Source organism: Colobus angolensis, unplaced genomic scaffold (assembly GCF_000951035.1).
Source record: "Colobus angolensis palliatus isolate OR3802 unplaced genomic scaffold, Cang.pa_1.0 Scaffold49, whole genome shotgun sequence".
Taxonomy (NCBI): domain Eukaryota; kingdom Metazoa; phylum Chordata; class Mammalia; order Primates; family Cercopithecidae; genus Colobus; species Colobus angolensis.
The window spans coordinates 1,176,639-1,195,444 of NW_012118376.1; the positions used below are offsets into that span (position 1 = coordinate 1,176,639).

Sequence of the window (18,806 nt, forward strand, 5' to 3'; positions counted from 1 at the left end):
TGGCTCTGCTGCCTTCTTCAGCAGGCTCAGGTTTTGACAGGAAGAAGGTGGAAGGCAGTGCTTGGCCAGAGAGGAGGCTCTACCGTGCTCACACTTTCCTGCTTCTTTGGTGTTGAGCCATATTACTTTTCTTCTTAGCTCCTTCACAACTGCCCTCGGCACCTTGCAGTGGCTGTTTTCAGCTGTTTAGATACTCCCCAGCTCTCACTGTGGTATCCTATTCCCAAATGCAGCGTGTTTATTTTAACTTGTGTCTTCAAGCAGTTTTTAGAAGGTGCACACTTTTTGCCTTTTCCTCTTTGTGTCAGGATAGTTCTCCTTAGTCTGTAGCCGTTTTCCCACTTCATCTCTTTTCTCTTTATTCCTACTCCCCCCTTTATCCTCTAAGGGATGAAAACAACTTGATTTTTATCAAGGTGAGTGTTAATAAGTGGCCGTGTGTTTCTAACACACTAGCCATGTGTGCCCCGTACAGACTGCTTAGATGTGAGCTGTGTGGCCGTTCATTCTTGTTAATGACCCCATGAATGACCTGCTCAATTCATTTTTCCAAGGTTATGGATCTGCGACTCTCTTCTTTAACCATTACCGTTGCTACCATTTACTGAATGCGTACTCTGTGCATTACAATGCTTTGTGCAAAGCACTTTACATGTATTCTTGCATTTAGTCTTCATCTCTACCCTGTAAGATATCCTCCTTTTATAGCTGGGAAAATGGAGGTCTAGGGAGGTTAGTGATTGTCCTGCTTTATTCTGCCAGTGTGTCCTGTAGTCAGCACTGGACCCCCATCTCAGGCCCTGGGTCTCAACCCCTAAGTGAGTACCTGCTGGAGCAGGATTGTCCCCTGGGGACATTCAGCAATGTCTAAAGACATTGTTTTTGGCCTCCACTGAGAGAGCGCTCCTGGCATACAGTGAGGAGAAGCTAGGAATGCTGCTAACCATCCTTCAGTTTATAGGACCAGCCCCTACAGCGAAGAATTATCCAGCCCCAAGTGTAAGAAGTACTGAAGCTCAGAAACGCTGTTATATCTAGAAACCTTTACCTCTAATACCCAAGGGCTACCAAGTATTAAATAGCCACACAATGTTCTGAAGTTTTAATTATTTCAAGAAATATTTATTGTTTGCGTAGTTTCAGACATTTAAAAAACACTCAATAGAGAAAGAAATATGTAACTGTTTCCAAAGAGAAAACATTTCATGAGATTCCCAACTTGAGATTCTGAGAATTTCTAAAATTTTTTTTTTTTTTGAGACAGGGTCACATTCTCTGCCCCAGGCTGGAGTGCAGTGGTGCAATCTTGGCTCACTGCAAACTCCACCTTCCGAGTTCAAGCGATTCTCGTGCCTCAGCCTCCCGAGAAGCTGGGGCTACAGGTGCCCACCACTACGCCCAGCTAATTTTTGTATTTTTAGTAGAGATGGGGTTTCACCATGTTGTCCAGGCAGATCTTGAACTCCTGGCTCAAGTGATCCGCCTGCCCTAGCCTCCCAAAGTGCTGGGGTTACAGGCGTGAGCCACTGCGCCTGGCCGGATTTCTAACAATTCTTATACCTCCATTGTGATATTATTGGAACAGAGCATGACATTTGAATAATTATGCCAGACATTTTTTCTTTGATTCCCATTTAGAAGCTGTATACACATAAATTCTCGCTAGATGTCAGCAGGAAATTTTAAAATTGTGAAACTTGGTGTCTTGGGCTTATTTGGGTCCCATGAGTGAGTGTGCCCCAGAACCTCACTGAGCAGCTCAAGGGAAAAGGCCCTGAGGCTGAGGAGCATAACCTGGGTGCAAGGTGAGCAAGGCTTGGGTTTTCCTGAGAACGAGGCTGGGTGTGGGTTCTGTGTGGAGCGAGCCTTATCGCCTTAATGACAACCTTCTGTTTCTGTTTCTAGTCATGTGCTCAGCCCCTCTGCTCATCAGGTAAAACCGAGTGTTCCCAGTTGGAGAAGTTTAAGGTCTTCCTGTTTGTCTGAACTCCTGGCAGTGAAAACAGACATCTGTGCATTGTCCGGCTGGTTTCCTTCCCCCCAGCCCCCTGCCCGGCCCCTCCACAGCATCTACACCATTGTATTGTTCACATTCTTCCTTATCTTGACCTTGTGCTAACTGCCTGTTTATTGTAATGACTCCTCAGATAAAGTACTGCTTGGGACTCTTTTTAATTAAATGTTCGGGGTTGAGAAATTGAGAATCCAGCTAAAAAGCAGCGCACAACATTTTGAAGTGTATCACAGGCCACGGCAAGACTGACTTCAGTTCCTGCTGTACTCGTTACTTCTTTTCAGGGGGAAATGCTTGTTTCTCAGGGTGTGACTGTCAGTGACAGCCACTGGCCCCTGTGGGCCATTGCCTTCTAGGACCATCCCCCCTCATTCTTCATCCTTGGTAGGTTGTCTGTCTGGCAGGTTGTCTCTTGTCCTCTGTCTCTTTGGCAGATTAACCCCCTTTTGCCTGTCTCGGGCAGATAGCATCCCCAGGGTACATCCTGGTCCTCCGCCTTCTTCTACACCTTCACCATGGGGGAGCTCCATCCCGTCCCGGGCTTTTTGTAGTCTGAGAGCTCCCAAGTCTCCTGAGTGCCTAACATACTTAAAGTAGTTCAGGGTCATTCTCGTTCCTCGTAAACCATTATAAAAAGTTCACAAATAATCCTGTGAGTTAAAAAGTGAATTTGAATGGGTATGAGGGACTGTGAGAACACAAGGTGAGTTTTCATTCTTCTGTTTGAAATTTGTCATAGTACATAGCTAGCAGATATGCCTGGGTTAAAAAAAATCACTCGGCCCTTCATTTTCCATTTTAACTTGCAGAAATACACACAAACACCACAGACACACACGTGCACACACCAGAAACAGGTTATCAGCCACTTCTGTGCTGCTGAGAACATAAGCCATGTCAGCATGGTCCAACCCTTTTGATTTCTATTAAGAAGTGTTTTTGTGTAACCATCTGGGGTTATACAACAGACGCAGAAAAACTTCAACCCTTTTTTCCCCCAACTACAACTCTCCCATTTGAATTAACCATCTGTTTACTTCCCAGATATTATATCCCTGATGAGACCTTATCTTGGTTTTCTCAAGATTCTCACCCCTCGGTCCTGCCCTACCCACCTCAGGGCACTGTGTTCTCAGTGACCTAGTTATGGTCTTCAGTGGCTCAGGTATTTATTATATCTGTGTATTTCCTGATTCCAGTGTTAATAATAGTTTCTGGAGGGCAGTAAGAGTATCGTCAGGTCTCCTTGCCTGCCTTCCCTCTCCGCCCCCATTGTCCAGTACTTCAACCTTGGACAATCAGTTGTGAACAAGGTATTGGTTCTAGAGGTGTCTGGATTGCCTTACCACTTTAGAACTTCAGTGCTTGGTTCGATGAAAGTTGGCTGTAGTAATCACAGTGATAAACAGGTGTCAGCAAATGTATATTAATGTGAATTCTCTGGTTTGGGAGGTCAGCAATATGAGAGACTCCTTTTTAATTTTTTTTTTTTTTTTTTTTTGAGACAGAGTCTCACTCTTGTCACCCAGGCTGAAGTGCAATGCGCAATCTCGGCTCACTGCAACCTCAGCCTCCTGGGTTCAAGCGATTCTCATGCCTCAGCCTCCTGAGTAGCTGAGACTACAGGTGTCTGCCACCATGCCCAGCTAAAATTTTTGTTTTTTCAGTAGAGACAGGGTTTTGCCATGTTGGTCAGGCTGGTCTTGAACTCCTGAGCTCAGGTGATCCACCTGCTTCAGCCTCCCTAAGTGCTAGGATTACAGCTGTGAGCCAACATGCCTGGCCAATGTGACTCCTTTTTAAGTGCTTTAGTTTTAGCTGATGTTTAATGAGTATTATTTTCAAGTAGCATGAAGTTTAGTGAGAAGAGAGGAAAAAGCAAATATTCTGGGTTCTGGGAAAAATTATTTTTGCAGAATTGACACAACTTCACCTGTTACCTCAGAAATCCATCAGGCCTGTTAAGAGCCTGGGCCCTTGGTTTCCTGGGGTGGGAGGAGGGGTCACATCTGCACACAGCATAGAGTTATTGCTCTCCTCCGCATGGCCAGCCTTAGAAGGTCCGCTTTTTCATTCCTGCCCATATCACAAAGGCCTGAGATGGTTCAGCACTCCTTTTTATGAATGGCCATCTTGCTAAAGGGCAGATTGGAGCAAAAGTCAGGAAATTAGGAGGAGTGAAAGTGACATGTTTGGGTCATTTTTGTTGTTGACATAGCTTTATTCTCACAACCCAAGCTTTCAACTGACCTGTCAGTTTAAGATGTGCGTGACTGACTGCCAAGTAATTTAGCTTATCAGAACCTCTCACCCCTGACCTTTGCTATTGGTGATTATCATCGTAATCAGATCAATTTTACTGAACCTTATAAAATACTGCCTTTGACAGCATGGGGAGCCAAAATTTTCTTTTTTTTTTTTTTTTTTTTTTTGAGACAGAGTCTCGCTCTGTCCTGGAGTGCACTGGCCAGATCTCAGCTCACTGCAAGCTTCGCCTCCCGGGTTCACGCCATTCTCCTGCCTCAGCCTCCCGAGTAGCTGGGACTACAGGCGCCCGCCACCTCGCCCGGCTAGTTTTTTGTATTTTTTAGTAGAGACGGGGTTTCACCGTGTTAGCCAGGATGGTCTCGATCTCTTGACCTCGTGATCCGCCTGCCTCGGCCTCCCAAAGTGCTGGGATTACAGGCTTGAGCCACCGCGCCCGGCCCAAAATTTTCTTAAAATTTAAATCTATCCATGGTGTTATTGATAATGCCAAATAAAATTACAAATCACTTTAAATTAATGTCAGCTCACTAGCTTCATCACCAGACTATTGGGTTGGAGTATTAGATTTTAAAGCATCATTTGAATCATTTAGTTGATAACAAAACAAGACATTTTATTAGATCATTAATAAATATGCTCATCAGAAATTGCCCCTGGATAGATGTAAATTGGCCTTCTGGGGCCATTTATAACTGATGAGAGAATTGTACTGCTTGATTTTAATAATTCACTGAGGAATGGAGGATAAATAGCAAATGTTAATTTTGTAGGACAGTTTCATACAGTTTATGTCTTGAGATGAAAGGGATATGACTTCTGACTCTTGCCTGAAACTAAGTCACTTAAAAAGGAGTCTCCCATAGTGCTGGCTGTTTTCAGCTTTAGAATTCCATTTGATATGTACGTGTTAATCAGCACCTTTCTTGACATATGTAAGAAAGCAAAATAGAAATCCTTTTAAAAATGGTTAAAACTTTGTATTCTGCCATGTCCTTTGGCGTACAGCTATCAAATTGTTAATGATTCCAAGCATTTTACTTGTCTGAAACAGGAAGCAAAAGTATATCAGAAAGGAACAGTTGGTGATTTTTCAAAACTGAGTAAGGGTCCTTTAAAGGCAGGGTCCATCTCTGTGGCCCAGGGCAGCGGTGGCCTCATTTTTAGCAGTTAGCCCAAAGACTGGAGTGGGGAATGCTCTACCATATTCCCAAGAATAGAAGTCAGAGTTAGGTTCTCCCACCCCAGGAAAACAAACAAACCTATGAGCGGAAGAGGGAGCCAGGCCACCCATACCCTTGGCCAGGGCCCTGGGCCAGCCCCTTGTGTAGTGCCCACGGGTGTGCCACGGCCATGCTCAGCTCTCCATCAGCCACAGCTGTCCCTTGCCATGCCTGGTAACCTGTGGGGTCTCCCCTCTTCCTTCCACCCAGAGACCTCCCTCTCCAGAGGAGCAGGTCTTATGGAGCCATCTGCTCTGGGAGGAGCCTCTGGTCTGGGAGAAGGTAGAAGAGGTGGTCATATGCTTGAAATGACTGACTTTTGGAGCTGAAAGTGACAGTGGTGACCTGCAAGTCCAGCGGGGCACTGAGACATTGAAGCCAGAGTAGGCAGTGGAGCCTTGCGAGGTCACACACCCATTAGCCGAGAGCCGAGCCTGGGTCGGGACCCATGTTTGCCTGCCTGCCTGCCTGCCTGGTGGTCTTTTTCCCTTGCCTATTACTTTGCCATTGGAACAATTTCCTTCTACAGAGAGTTAGAATGATAATAGAAGGTGTTTTTGTGGCCTTGGGGAGATAAACAGCAGAAAAATAAATGTTGACCACTATGATGGTAATAGTAATGATTCCTACTATGTCTTGGTACCTGCAATTACGCCTGACCCTCCGTGCACAGTTTTTGTGTTCCACCCAGAAAGTGTGGCAGCGACTTGCCTTACCCCTACTTTAGAGATGAGGAAACTATCCTTAGAGAGGTGACGTTTATTGCCCAAAGACACAGAGCTAGTTAATGCTAGAGTGTGATTTATAGCACTGAAGCAGTTCCAGCTCTGTGGCACATCCTTTCTGCCACACAAGTCCTTTTCCAGGGGGAAATTAGTATTTGAAGGAAAGGCTAATTACCTACCTGCCAGATGGGCTCCAAACCTGAAGATCTAAGTGGCAAAAGGAGTGCCTGAGACACGACCCCAGAAGTGGTTGTGTTTATGCCGGGTCAAGGGATGGGGAGGCTGGATCCTGTTGCAGGGGATAGTCCACATGGATGGAGTGCTTGCCATGTGTTAAGTGCTGTTCTAAGCTTGATACTTACTTTAACTTAGTTGATCCTCACAACATCCCTATGTGGTAGGCTGTTACTCCGTTTTACAGACACAGGAACTGAGGAACATGGGCCCAGTTTCACGTAAGGTCGCTACTGAGGACCTGGTAGAGCCAGAGTTCAGATGAAGAGTCTGCCTCCAGACTGAGTCATTCCTACATGCTGCCTTTCTGGATGAGCTCCTTGCCCTGGAGGGGTGGAGGCAAGGGGTGTTGTCCGGTGTACCCTTCGTGAAGCCTGACAGTTCCTCCCCAGAGGCAGATTCTGGCTGTTGCCATGTTATACTGGAACCCAGAATTATCAGCCACCCACCTGTGGGGTACAGAGAAAAGGAACTTCTTGTGAGGCCTGAGGTGATCAGGGCTGTGAGAAATGGTTTGCTGTGATGAGGTCTGTCCTAACCACCTCAAAGAAGTATCTGTCAGCACCCCAGGGACAGGCTCCTTTTTATCACCTAACCAAAATCCAGTCTAGTTTCTCTTCTGTGGATTCCCCCAGGCTCTCTTGTCTCGCGTGTCTCTCTTACGGAGGGCTGTGTGGGTTCTCAGCGGTCGTCTTCTCCAGCCTGGCTCACGCTGGGGAGCAAGGTAGCTGGAGCCCCTGGGAGTCCATAGCACTGGGCGTGGAATGGGACAGGCTTCCTTTGCCCACCTTGCTTAGCAGCCCATTCAGGTGAGCACCTGGGGAACAGGGAGTTGGGAAGCATCTCTTATAGAGATGACCTAAAGCCATTTCTGCCCCAGCCTTTTGCTTTGTTTTTAAGAGGCCTGGTTTCCTGACACATACTGCTTCTGGGACATCCAGCTGAACTTTATCTCTGTTTACTATGCCTCACTATTGTTAGAAGCTACAATAATAAGTCCCTCTTCCCAGAAAGAGGACACTGGGATCATATGAACAAGTGCAAGAGTTCAGACTTTTAAAAAGGAGTTTTTCTGTGACCATCTTGAACTTTGAGCGTGCAGTGACTTCATCTGGGCTGCAGTGAGGAACAGTCATTGGGCCACCTCCTCCCAGCTGGCACATTCCTGAGTCATGACACCGGCTCAGTCCTGCAGGCCGGGCTCTGCCCAGAGTGGAAGGATCATTCTGTATTCGAAGGTACCTAGGGCTGCTGGCAGCTGTGCGTCACGCTCACATTCCCCTGAGGAGTGTGCATCCCTCTGGAAGCTGCACTGAAGCCCATCTGTTTTCAAAGCGTAGTATGAATCCTAAATATTTGGGGAATTCCTATAGTTAATGAATGGAGAAAGTATAAACCTTTCTACAGTTTCGAATGTGGCATTCTCATTAGGGAAAGTTGGAAAACCCTGGGTACCTCGATCCCTGACCACAGGTGATCCGCCCGCCTTGGCCTCCCAAAGTGTTGGGATTATAGGTGTGAGCCACTGTACCCAGCCTGTTACTTTTCTTTTTCTTTTTCTTTTTTTTTTTGGCTGTTGTCTCAGATTTATTGAAAATAATATAGCACTGCAGAAAAAATTCAGACAGGTCCCCGAGGTGTTTTGAAATTCATCCCAACTGTAGGCTGAGTGACCTGCAGGTTGGACAGACTGCCGAAGTCCAAAAGCTTCAGCATTTCCTTAGTGTCAGGATCTACTTCAATTATCTCCTGATCCAGGGCTGAGACCTCAGGAACGTAATTGTCTCTCCTTTCTCTCTCCTCCTCCTGCAGCTTGATGGAGATACCTCTTACAGGGCCTCTCTGAATCCGCTTCATCAGATGGGTGACATAGCCTGCTATCTTGTGGCGGAGCTTCTTGCTGGGGGTAATGGCGATCTCCTCGCACACGCGCTTGTTCGTGTGGAAGTCATTACCCAGGCGCGTGTAGTACTTCTCTATGATGACCCGGGCCGCCTTCTTCACGGTTTTGATGCGAACGCGGCCCATGTTGGCGGGTCCTTGGTAAAAGAGGAAACCTACTTTTCTTAATTAAAACTCTCTTATCCTGAGAAGACACAAGAGGTTCACTTTAAGACGTATATTTTGCCGAATATCACAGAATTCATTATAAGCTTGAAAAACACCTTTCATTTAAAATTCCTATAAAGCAGTGGCATTAAAAGGCAGCTCCTGAAATTCAAGTTTTAATTTCATGTAAACAAATTGAAAATGCTTTCGACCCCATGGCCTGTACAGGCATAGGCATATGACCCCGGCCTATGGGATCTGGACTACCTCAGATTTTAGCGTCTCCCTTAGAGGTTGGTTTGTTCAGCTCCTCCTGCCTGTTGGACAGACACATAAAGACTTGCCTAAAGAGCTTTTAGATGAGGACATTTGTAGAAATAGGGGGAAAACAAACATAAAATATGCAAGTGGGCTTTAGAAGAGAAGGAATCATTCAGAAAATAGGACCAGACAAGTGGACCTTGTCTACAGTCTCTGGCTGTAGACGCTGATATGGTTGGGCTGTGTCCCCACCCAAATCTCATTTGAAATGTAGCTGCCATACTCCCCACGTGTCATGGGAGGGACCCAGTGGGAGATAATTGAATCATAGGGGCGGGTTTTTCCCATGCTGTTCTCATGATAGTCAATAGTCTCACGAGATCTGCTGGTTTTATAAAGGGCAGTTCCTCTGCACATGCTTTCCTGCCTGCTGCCATGTAAGATGTACCTTTGCTCCTCATTCGCCTTCTGCCATGATTGTGAGGTCTCCCCAGCCATGTGGAACTGAGTCCATTAAACCTCTTTCCTTTATAGATTACCCAGTTTCAGGTATGTCTTTATTAGCAGCATGAGAACAGACTAATACAGATACCTCAGGATGGGAGGGGGAAAATGGCCTCTCTAGAAATGGGTGCCCAGAGGTAGGTTAATTGGATACATGAGGAGTTGGAGTTGGCATCAAGAAAGAAACCTATGACTGGCCAGGATGGGTGCATTAAGCAACAAACTTGACAGTGGGCATGGGGTCAGAGAGCTCACTGGGGTTCCCATGCCCAGAAGAAAAGAGACTTGTTCAGGTGTGTTTGGAGGGAGGGGCTGCCAGGCAGCTGAGAATGTCAATAGTTTCAAGGGGAAGAGAAGCATCTTTTAAGAGGGCTCAGGTAAGAATCAGCAAGCCTGAAAATCTTATAGGTCTGCCTCGTAGGGTCCTTGAGATTCCCTGAGATGTGGGGTGGCCAAGGCCACCTGAGTACCTCCTGAGTGACCAGCCCAACTCTGGAGGAGAGGAGTTTGAAAGAAGCAGAAGCCATGTGGCCAACCGTTTAGTTTTCTGAACCTGTGTCCGGGCCCCTCAGGTGTAGGTGAAGAAAGGTAACAATAATGAGTGGGGAGCCCCATTTTGCCATTCGCAGAATAGAGATTTCTGAAAACAGAAGTTAACTTTAGCGTATGATGCAGAGACCACCTGGGACCCCAGAAAAGACAGGCTCAAGGGCATGAAGTTCTGAGTCAGTCTGCCCTGGCTTCTGGGGCCCCAGGCCCTGTCATCCTGTCATCTTGGACATCCAAACTAGCATGGCCTTTTTTAAAAATGGAGAAAAACAACTAAAAATATATTTAATTTAGTAAATATTATGAATGTCCAGATTATAGACATACTCATCAGAATAGACCTTTTAAAAATAGATCTTAAAAATCATCTTAAGTTGCTCCTATACATTCAAAATTGCCTTCTGTGAGAAGCCCCCAGAGCAGGGGTTCTCGACATTGTTGATACTCACATTTGGGGCCAGGTAATTTTTATTTAGCAGCACCCTTGTCCACCAGATACCAGTAGCACACACCCCTACCCCCATAGCTGTGACAGCCCCAAATGCCTTCGGACATTGCCAAATGTCCCCTGCGGAGTTGGGATGGGGACAGAATTGCCCCTAATTGGGAACCATAGATTCAGAGTTTTCCCAGAAGTCAGAGATGGGATGGAGAAGAGGAGTCGATCGGAAGTTGAGCCAAGGAAATTGGCAAAAGCAGGAGGTGTTGAGCATGTTTAGACTGTACTCTAAAGAACAATAGAATTGTTAGTGCATTTGGGTCCTCTTACGTATAATCAAGATGTCTGGATTTCTGTAGTCAGTGTGTTTTACGGGGTGGCCAGAGTGAGAGTTTCAAAACCTCCTTTGGTACGTTTTTTTTTTTAAGTCATGCAAGCTCCTGTGCTTTTTGTGCCAGTGCTATCCTTCCAGTTCTGAAAGCTGCCTTTGTCCTCTGAGGAAAAGGACCTGAATGTTTGGGCGGATCGTTTCATGCTGTACAAGGATTATCAGACAACAGATGAGCTGGGAGAACAGCTGGTTTCCCTACAGTCACTGGGTCCTGTGACCTGGGAGGCATCATGAGCTGTGCAGGGGACAAGTGATCTGGCCCCTGGGTCTGTCCTGACTGAGCCAGGCCACACCCCTCCTGCCTCTGCTCTTTACCTCTCTTCCCCAATACCACGGAACCAACCTTTTCCACGCTGCCTCACAGTGGACTTTCTGTGAAAGGCTCTCCTGGGAGCTTGTGAGAAATGCAGATTCTGGCACTACCCAAAAAGTTTGAATCAATGGTTGGTTGGGGACCAGGAATGTACTTTTTGAAACAGGTAGCTGTCATTCTTCTCTGGGAGATGGTTCAGGAACCCACACTTTAAGAAGCAGCACTCTGGAGGGTCTTTCCAAGTCTTGGAAGGTAAAAGCACATACATTCTACTTCTCTTAATCCTCTCATCCTTGCAGAAGAAATGGGGATGGAGGCCATATTGCTGACCCTTGCGGGATTCATGTGTCTGAGGGAGACTGCAAGAATGAAAATAGAGATCAGCCAAAAATCTACCAGTCTAGCCTTTATATGTCACTTCCAGTTTCTCTGAAATAGAGGATGGAGAACAAGTTGAAATGAAATCATGAGGAAATCGACAAATCCAGGTTGTTGAGTATTTTGTAGGACAACTAGCCCAGTGTCTTCAAATAGTCAATGTCAGGGGGAAAATAATGGGGATGGGGTGACATAGGTTGGGGTGGGAAGACTATCCTTGACTAAAAGAACCTAATCAAATGTATGAGCCGTGATTGAGTCATGGTTTTAAGAAAATAGCTATTAAAAACAGGGCAGGGGTAGGGAAATTTGAGTGGGAACTAGACTTTGGGTATAAGGGGATTATTGTCCATTCTCTTGAGTGTGCTAATCTTGTTGTGGTTATATAGGAAAATGTTCTTATTTTTAGGAGGTGTATGCTAAAGTATTTAGGGGTGAAGTGTCAAAACATCTGCAACTCATTTTCAGATATTTGAGAAAATGTGTGAGTGTGTATGCTATAGATTGATGGAACAGATATGGGAAAATGTTAACAAATGTTGAATCTGGGTGTTGGGTATGTGGGTGTTCGTTGTCTGTTCTTGCCAACTCATATCTATGTTTGAAAACGTTCATAATAAAGTTGAAAAACAGAACCAGGGTGAGTTAGCAAGGTAGTGTTCTTCAAAACATTGTTTGTCCTGGCCTCATTCTTTGGGTGTGCTGTTCCCATCAGGATGGGGACTGAGGGCTTTTTGATGCTGCCTTGATTGATGTCCTTCCGGTTTCCTTCACTCTTTCCAGGTAGATGTGAACTTGACTCCTGAGTTTCTGTCCAGGTGATCCAGCCGATGGGCACTGGGTGGTTCTGGCTTCACATGTACTTTCTTCCCTGCTGACAGCAGGAAGCTGCCAAAGACAGACATGGGATTTAAGTGACAAACCCCGGCTCAGCTCTGCTGAGGACCTTCACTCTACCTTTTCAAATTAGGGCTCTGGGAAGAATCCGTACACAGGACTGACTCCCACAGACCAGCCATTTAGAAACTCCTCCTTGCTCCCTATTCTATGGTATTAATGTAGGTTTCTGCAGGATTCTCATTTGTCTTTTTTTTTTTTTTTAAGTGAAGAGGCTTTATTTTGCACACCTTTGTGCCAGTCATCGTTTTCTGAACATCAAGAGGGCTGTCTAGATTATCCACAATCACCAGGGATGCGGTAGTAAGGTCAGGTGTTCTCGAAGGGAAACGTATTTAGTGGCCCATAGAGAGAAGTTGTTTACGTAGAATGGCAGTGAGGGCCTGGTTTATGAAGTGGACTTTGTGGAAGCAGGCGTTATGGTTAATAGCAATGGATGCGAGGCCGAGGAGGGCTGTGCGTAGTATCCCTGTGGTTAACAGTGTTCTGTCATGAGGATCTCTTTCCCCTTTGATACAGATGTCTCAGTAGGTACCTGCCTTTCAGTGCACTTAGCCAAACTGGTACACTTCACAGAACACAGACCATTGCAGAAGCCCCCTGCTGCACTTCGAGATGGTCCCTTGTCCTGCCACCCTAAGAACTTTGCTTGCAGCCTCTATTAGTCCGTTTTTACACTGCTGATAAAGACACACCCGAGACTGGGTAATTGATAAAGAAACAGAGGTTTAATGGACTCCTCACAGTTCTGCGTGACTGGGAATGCCTCACAAACATGGTGGAAGGCGAAAGACATGTCTTACATGGTGGCAGACAAGAGAGAATGAGAACCAAGCAAAAGAGGTTCCCCTTAGCAAACCATCAGATCTCGTGAGAGGCATTCACTACCATGAGAACAGTAAGGGGGATCCACCCCCATGATTCCGTTATCTTCCACCAGACCCCTCCCACAACACGTGGGAATTATGGGAGTACAATTCAAATGAGATTTGGGTGGGGACACAGCCAAAGCATATCACAACCCCCAGGAAGCCTCAGTTTTAGTCAGCCTTGCGTATCACAACTGTTCCTCTGATAGTAGCAGTTAGCAAACTTACTAGGGAGAACAGAGCATCTTTTCCCCCGTTGAAAACAGAATAATGAAGCCCTCATCCCAGCCAATCTTGTGTGGGTGTGAGAATTTGGTGCAGTGAATGAGGAAATGTTTTAGCACAAAGGAGAGGGAACTATATTATTTTAACTTAAGCATGTGGGTCCTTAAGCAATCCTGCCTTCAAATAGTTCTCAGGCATTTTGCTAAGCCCAGACGTCCTATCTTCTCCTCTCCTGAACTTTACAGCCTTTTTCTTCAGATGCTGCAAACTAATTGCATTCTTCACTCTGAGCAGACCTTGCTGGCCAGGGTAGTGGACACTGGAGTAGTCATTAAGATACAAGTCACCTGAGAGGTTGTAGGAGCCCTGCAGTTCTGCAGGAGGACAAATATGAATGTTCTCATTGAAAAATTACATTCAGGCCGGGGCAATGGCACATGCCTGTAATCCCAGCACTTTGGGAGGCCAAGGTGGGTGGATCACCTGAGGTCACGAGTTTGAGACCAGCCTGACCAACATGGCGAAACCCCATCTCTACTAAAAACAATTTAGCCAGGCATGGTCATGTGTGCTTGTAATCCCAGCTGCTCTGGATGCTGAGGCAGGAGAATTGCTTGAACCGGGGAGGCAGAGAGGTTGCAGTGAGCCAAGATCATGCCACTGCACTCCAGCCTGGGTGACTGAGTGAGACCCCATCTCAAAAAAACAAAAAGAAAGAAAAATTACATTTAACAGAAAAGGGATGGGACAGAGATTGGCTGGGCATAACTAAAATGGTTTTCTAATCAAATGGGAAGGCTTTATAGCTCTCAACAGGCTGCGATTGCCACCTGTGGACTCAAAGTATTTGTGAGCCTGGTGGGCACGTGCAGCCTCTCAGGGCCTCCTAGGAGTCTTTATGGCTCATTTTCTTGTTCTCTTTTAGAATGATCATTTTCATTATAAACAGTCTCCTCTAAAGCCCTCAGTAACTTTTTTCTCAAAAGGCTTTCTATTTGATACTATCTGGAGGAGGAGCTGAGAATGAGTGAGTTGGAGTAGGATATACCTTCTGGCTAATTTATCTCCACCAGGTGGATTGGCAGCTGAGTTAGGTAGTGGGGAAACAGGAAGACCAGGACTCTGCCCTTGAAGGCAGCCAGGAAAGTTTAGACATGAGTGACCTCGTCCATCTCTAAGTAGCCTGTGCTTAATGTTTTCTGTGTGTGCAGTGGCCAGGTTTCTGTAATCTACTGGCACCTCCACTGGATCAGTAGCTGTCTGAACGGTGTCATCTATGTTACAGGAAAAGCTTCTGAGGGCAAGGAGTTGGTATTTGTTGAGCACTTACTCTGCCAGGCACTGTGTGGGTGCTTCAGTAGGTTCTTGTTCATTCCTTGCAACAATCTGGTGAGGTAGGCTACCCTTACCAGCTCAGACGAGGAAGCTCTGAGAAGTTAGACATGCACATGGTCAGTACTGGAGCTGGCTTTGGAACCCATACCTGATGGACTCCCTTCCCTTACCCAGTGCTCAGCACAGCACTGTGACACACGCACACACACCCTGACAATTGAGTGCATATGTTCCTAGTAGTGCACTAGCTGTGTCCCCAAAATAGCATCTTGTATAGCAACCACCATGATATGAGGATTTTAAAATACATCATGTTTCAAGGGATGGGTAGATCACATGCTAACTAGGAAGTCAGCCAGCAGGCAGACAGCTGGTGCAGGGTGCAGAAACGGGCATTTTAAGCTTTGACACTGGGCTTCCTTATTTCCCCGCTTCTCTTCCTCTTCGATAACTCCCTGCCTCACCCCACTCCCAACATGCCAGGGGGCTCTTTGTAGTTCTCATGGAGTTGACTTGACCTCGATTAATGAGATCTAATCATTCAGAGCAGGGCCATGTGCCCAGATGTAAGCTGAGGGATTGTTCTTGGCCTTGGAATGGGGCAGAAAACGGGGCTGCAGACCAGCCCTGCTGGCCCCCGTTTCAAGGTCTAGACTCCTCTGAAGAAGGCTTGAGCCATTGGAGCAATGTCTTCTGGTAATGAAGTCATTCCTCCTTGGGGACAGAATGAGGCCTCTGTGAAATGAGAAACAATGGGCACGTTGAGTTCCAGACCTGGGGTGAATCGAAGCTTAGGCAGAGGCACATGGGATGAATTGGGACAATTCAAGGGATGCATTCTTCATAGACAAGGTTCTGTTGTCAACAAGTCCACTCAGTTGTAATGATGCTTAGTTAACGGTCATTAATGTCTTTAAAAAATAATTTCCCCAAGTAAGTCATGAACTCTTAAGGTTTTTTTTCCCTCTGAGTTTTAATTAGTGTAAATTATTTTGTCTAAAAATCACCCTGTGAAAAATGGATGAAATACAGGTGTGGGAGCAATGTTTTGTTTATTCTTTTTCATGGGATTGTTTCTTATTTACCTATGAAGCAAACACACTTATGTCTCTGCTAGTAATTTAATTTCCAGGAAATAAAAGTGGGGTGTTGCTACTCTCTACTGTTAAGCAAAAGCGCTTGGTGCAAGTTTCGCAAAACTTAACTCACCTAGTACCAAAACAGCAGCCAAAAAGTCTAGCAAACTTAAAAAAAAAAAAAATCCACTAATAAGAGTTGATTGCCATTCTTGCCTCCTCCTCTCTGGATCCCTGTGCTGTTTGACTTTTTCCAGTAAAAGATGAGGGAGCGGGAGCCCTGTCCTAAGAGTGCAGCAGCAGCAACCGGGACAGTGCTCCCTGGGTTGGGAGCAGGACCTGGCACTAGCCGCCTCCTTCCATAGCGCTCCCGAGAGAGAAGGTTAACTGCCACATAGAGTTCTGAGTGCAGTGAGGTCAGGGAGAACTTGAAACAAACGCAGCCAGTGCAACAACCGCCTGGCATGCTGGCCGGGCCCGGGGCTTGCTGGCAGGGTTCTGCGGGCGCGGGCCGGGCTTGGACTGTGTCGCTGCGCGGCGGGAAGGCGGGGCGGGGCCTGGCGGCGCTGCTAACCGCCCTCCCTCTCCCCTAGGTGAGGCCGCAGGCGGTGCTCTGGGTCCGGCAGCGCTGTCCTCAGCATGAACGCGGCCGGCGGCGGGAGTGAATGACTGCAGCTGCGACTTCCTTCCCGGGCCGCCCGAGCCTCCTTCCCCACCGACTTTCTTTTTTTGATTAACTCCGTGGACTCCTGACTCTTTCTTCGCCTGGAACATCAATATGTGTCATGTCATTGTCACCTGTCGCTCGATGCTCTGGACCTTGCTGAGTATTGTGGTGGCTTTTGCCGAGCTCATTGCCTTCATGAGCGCAGACTGGCTGGTCGGGAAAGCGAGGAGCCGCGGCGGCGCGGAGCCGGCGGGCCCAGGCGGGGGCTCCCCCGAGCCCTACCACCCCACCCTGGGCATCTACGCCCGCTGCATCCGGAACCCAGGGATGCAGCACTTCCAGCGGGACACGCTGTGCGGGCCCTACGCCGAGAGCTTCGGCGAGATCGCCAGCGGCTTCTGGCAGGCCACAGCTATTTTCCTGGCTGTGGGAATCTTTATTCTCTGCATGGTGGCCTTGGTGTCCGTCTTCACCATGTGTGTACAGAGCATCATGAAGAAAAGCATCTTCAACGTCTGTGGGCTGTTGCAAGGAATTGCAGGTAAGAAGGCAGGACCCCGGGCACGGTGGGATGCAGGGATGGAGAGCTGCCGATGCAGTGCACTCTGGCACCGGGCATTTGCTTCCTGCCAGTTTTGGAGAAGACCATTTTCTCTCTAATCAGGTTTCCTTTGCCCCTTCCGTTCTAGGCGACGTTTGTGTGCTGCTCACATGGGCCTCTTTCCCCTGTCTTATTACCCCACAAGAAAACAGGCTTGTTCTTCTCTGGTGTTACATGGTCCTCCTCATTGCTTATTTCCTCGGGGTCTAAGTTGTTGGTTTTAGTTTGAGTAATAACTACTCCTACTTTTTGTGTTTCCCATTAAATTAAAAGCATGCTCTCCACTTTAGTGCAACTCCCTGAGGAATTATGGAAAGCGTGAGTCCCACCTTCAGCAAGCACTCTATGCTAAGAGGAATGTAAGTGGGATCGCTCATTAAGAAGCAGCAAGCCTGCTTCCCCCATCCACTCTCAGCTCCAGCCCCCAGATGATTTCAGCTTGGGTGGGGAAGACACGGGCTGGGAAGGAATTAGTATCAGCTGCTCTGTGTTTAGTGAGGTTCTGGTTTAAATTGTCTGTCTCCTAGAGCCTGACAGAATGTTCTGTGCACTCAGATCAGAAAATGCAAGCTAACTCTTCCATTTTCTGGGAATTTCTCACTCACTAGCTTATCAGAAATGGGTGGAAAGAAAAGGATGAGCTCTTTACAGTGGTCCCAGGGAGAAGGTTGTGAGCTGCAGGAAAGCACCCACTGCTACCAGCACTTTTGTAGGCTTCCCTGTGTGGGTTTGAAAGGTGGGTCCTGAACCAATGGGGTAACAGTCTGTCTAGGTTTGATTCAAGGTTCTTGTTCTGGGTGACAGAAATTCACACACACACACACACACACAGCTGAGTTTGAAGACATCCCCAAAGAAGTAGAGGAGTAGACTCTTGCTTTGATATTCAGAAAACAGGTGCTTACTTTTTAACCAAGACATTAATCTAGACTCTACAGGACAAAGTTACCCACCTACAACCCTAAATGAAGGGCACAGGTGGTTCATCCCTCAGCAAATTCTAGAGCTGTGTGCACAGGATTCTTCAAAATAAAGTTATACACTGAGCCATGTGTCCAGGACTGTAAAGCAGCAGCCCCCAAACAAATTCACTCTAGCCGGCCTCATAGCAAACTCTTGAGCTCAGCAGGGCTGGCTTCCAAATAAACAGATCAAATGACAGTTTTTTTTCCAAACAGCCGATAAGATCAAGTTTACTGTTCCTCAAATCTTAGGAGGCCCCTGTGTAGGGTGGGGGTGGGGGACGGGGAGTAATGGGCCAAGAGAAATGACAGGGCCTGCTCCTTAGTTCTGATTTGCTTTCATGGGGGAATACACCATCCAGACACCAGGCCCCGTAAACTTTCTGGCCCAAAGGGACAAGTCTCAGGTCCCTCATCTCTCCATCTGCCAGGATCAGCCATACCACAAGTGACCCAGGCACTCATGGAATTTGGGGGACCAGGATTCTGTATTTCAGCATTGCTCCTCATTAGCAGTTTCATGTTGAGATAAATGTCCCACCCCGGGTCTCAGTGTTCTCCTTCTGAAAAATAGGGAGATTGGAAAATATGACCTTCTTTTAGAATTTGTAGGCTTAGAGTTTGATTCTGTGAAGCTCCTTGTCCCCTTTTGACTCACTTCTGAAGACGTGTCTCCCCTTCAGCTTGGCATCTCACTACCCAGAAATGTTAAAGGTGGGTTTCAAGACTGAGTCATCATTTTCTTGTCAGAGAAATGTCCCTGCTTTATTCTCCTTGGACACAAGGTGCCTCAGGGGTGTGTGTGTGTGTGTGTGTGTATGCGTGTGTA

At 46.9% G+C, this 18,806-nt stretch overlaps 1 protein-coding gene and 1 pseudogene across 2 annotated transcripts in view; one reads left to right on the forward strand and one right to left on the reverse strand.

Annotated features, from left to right (window-relative positions):
- Positions 1 to 18,806, forward strand: part of LHFPL2 (lipoma HMGIC fusion partner-like 2) — a 275,944-nt gene that overhangs the window by 228,871 nt on the left and 28,267 nt on the right. The window contains exon 6 of the mRNA XM_011959208.1: positions 16,341 to 16,955. Within this exon, the coding sequence (XP_011814598.1) occupies positions 16,526 to 16,955 (430 nt within the window). The 5' untranslated portion in view covers positions 16,341 to 16,525. The remainder of the gene's footprint in view (positions 1 to 16,340; positions 16,956 to 18,806) is intronic.
- LOC105524091 lies at positions 8,022 to 8,521 on the reverse strand (annotated as a pseudogene). Its single transcript, XR_001003695.1, has one exon. The product of XR_001003695.1 is annotated as a 40S ribosomal protein S17 pseudogene (transcript).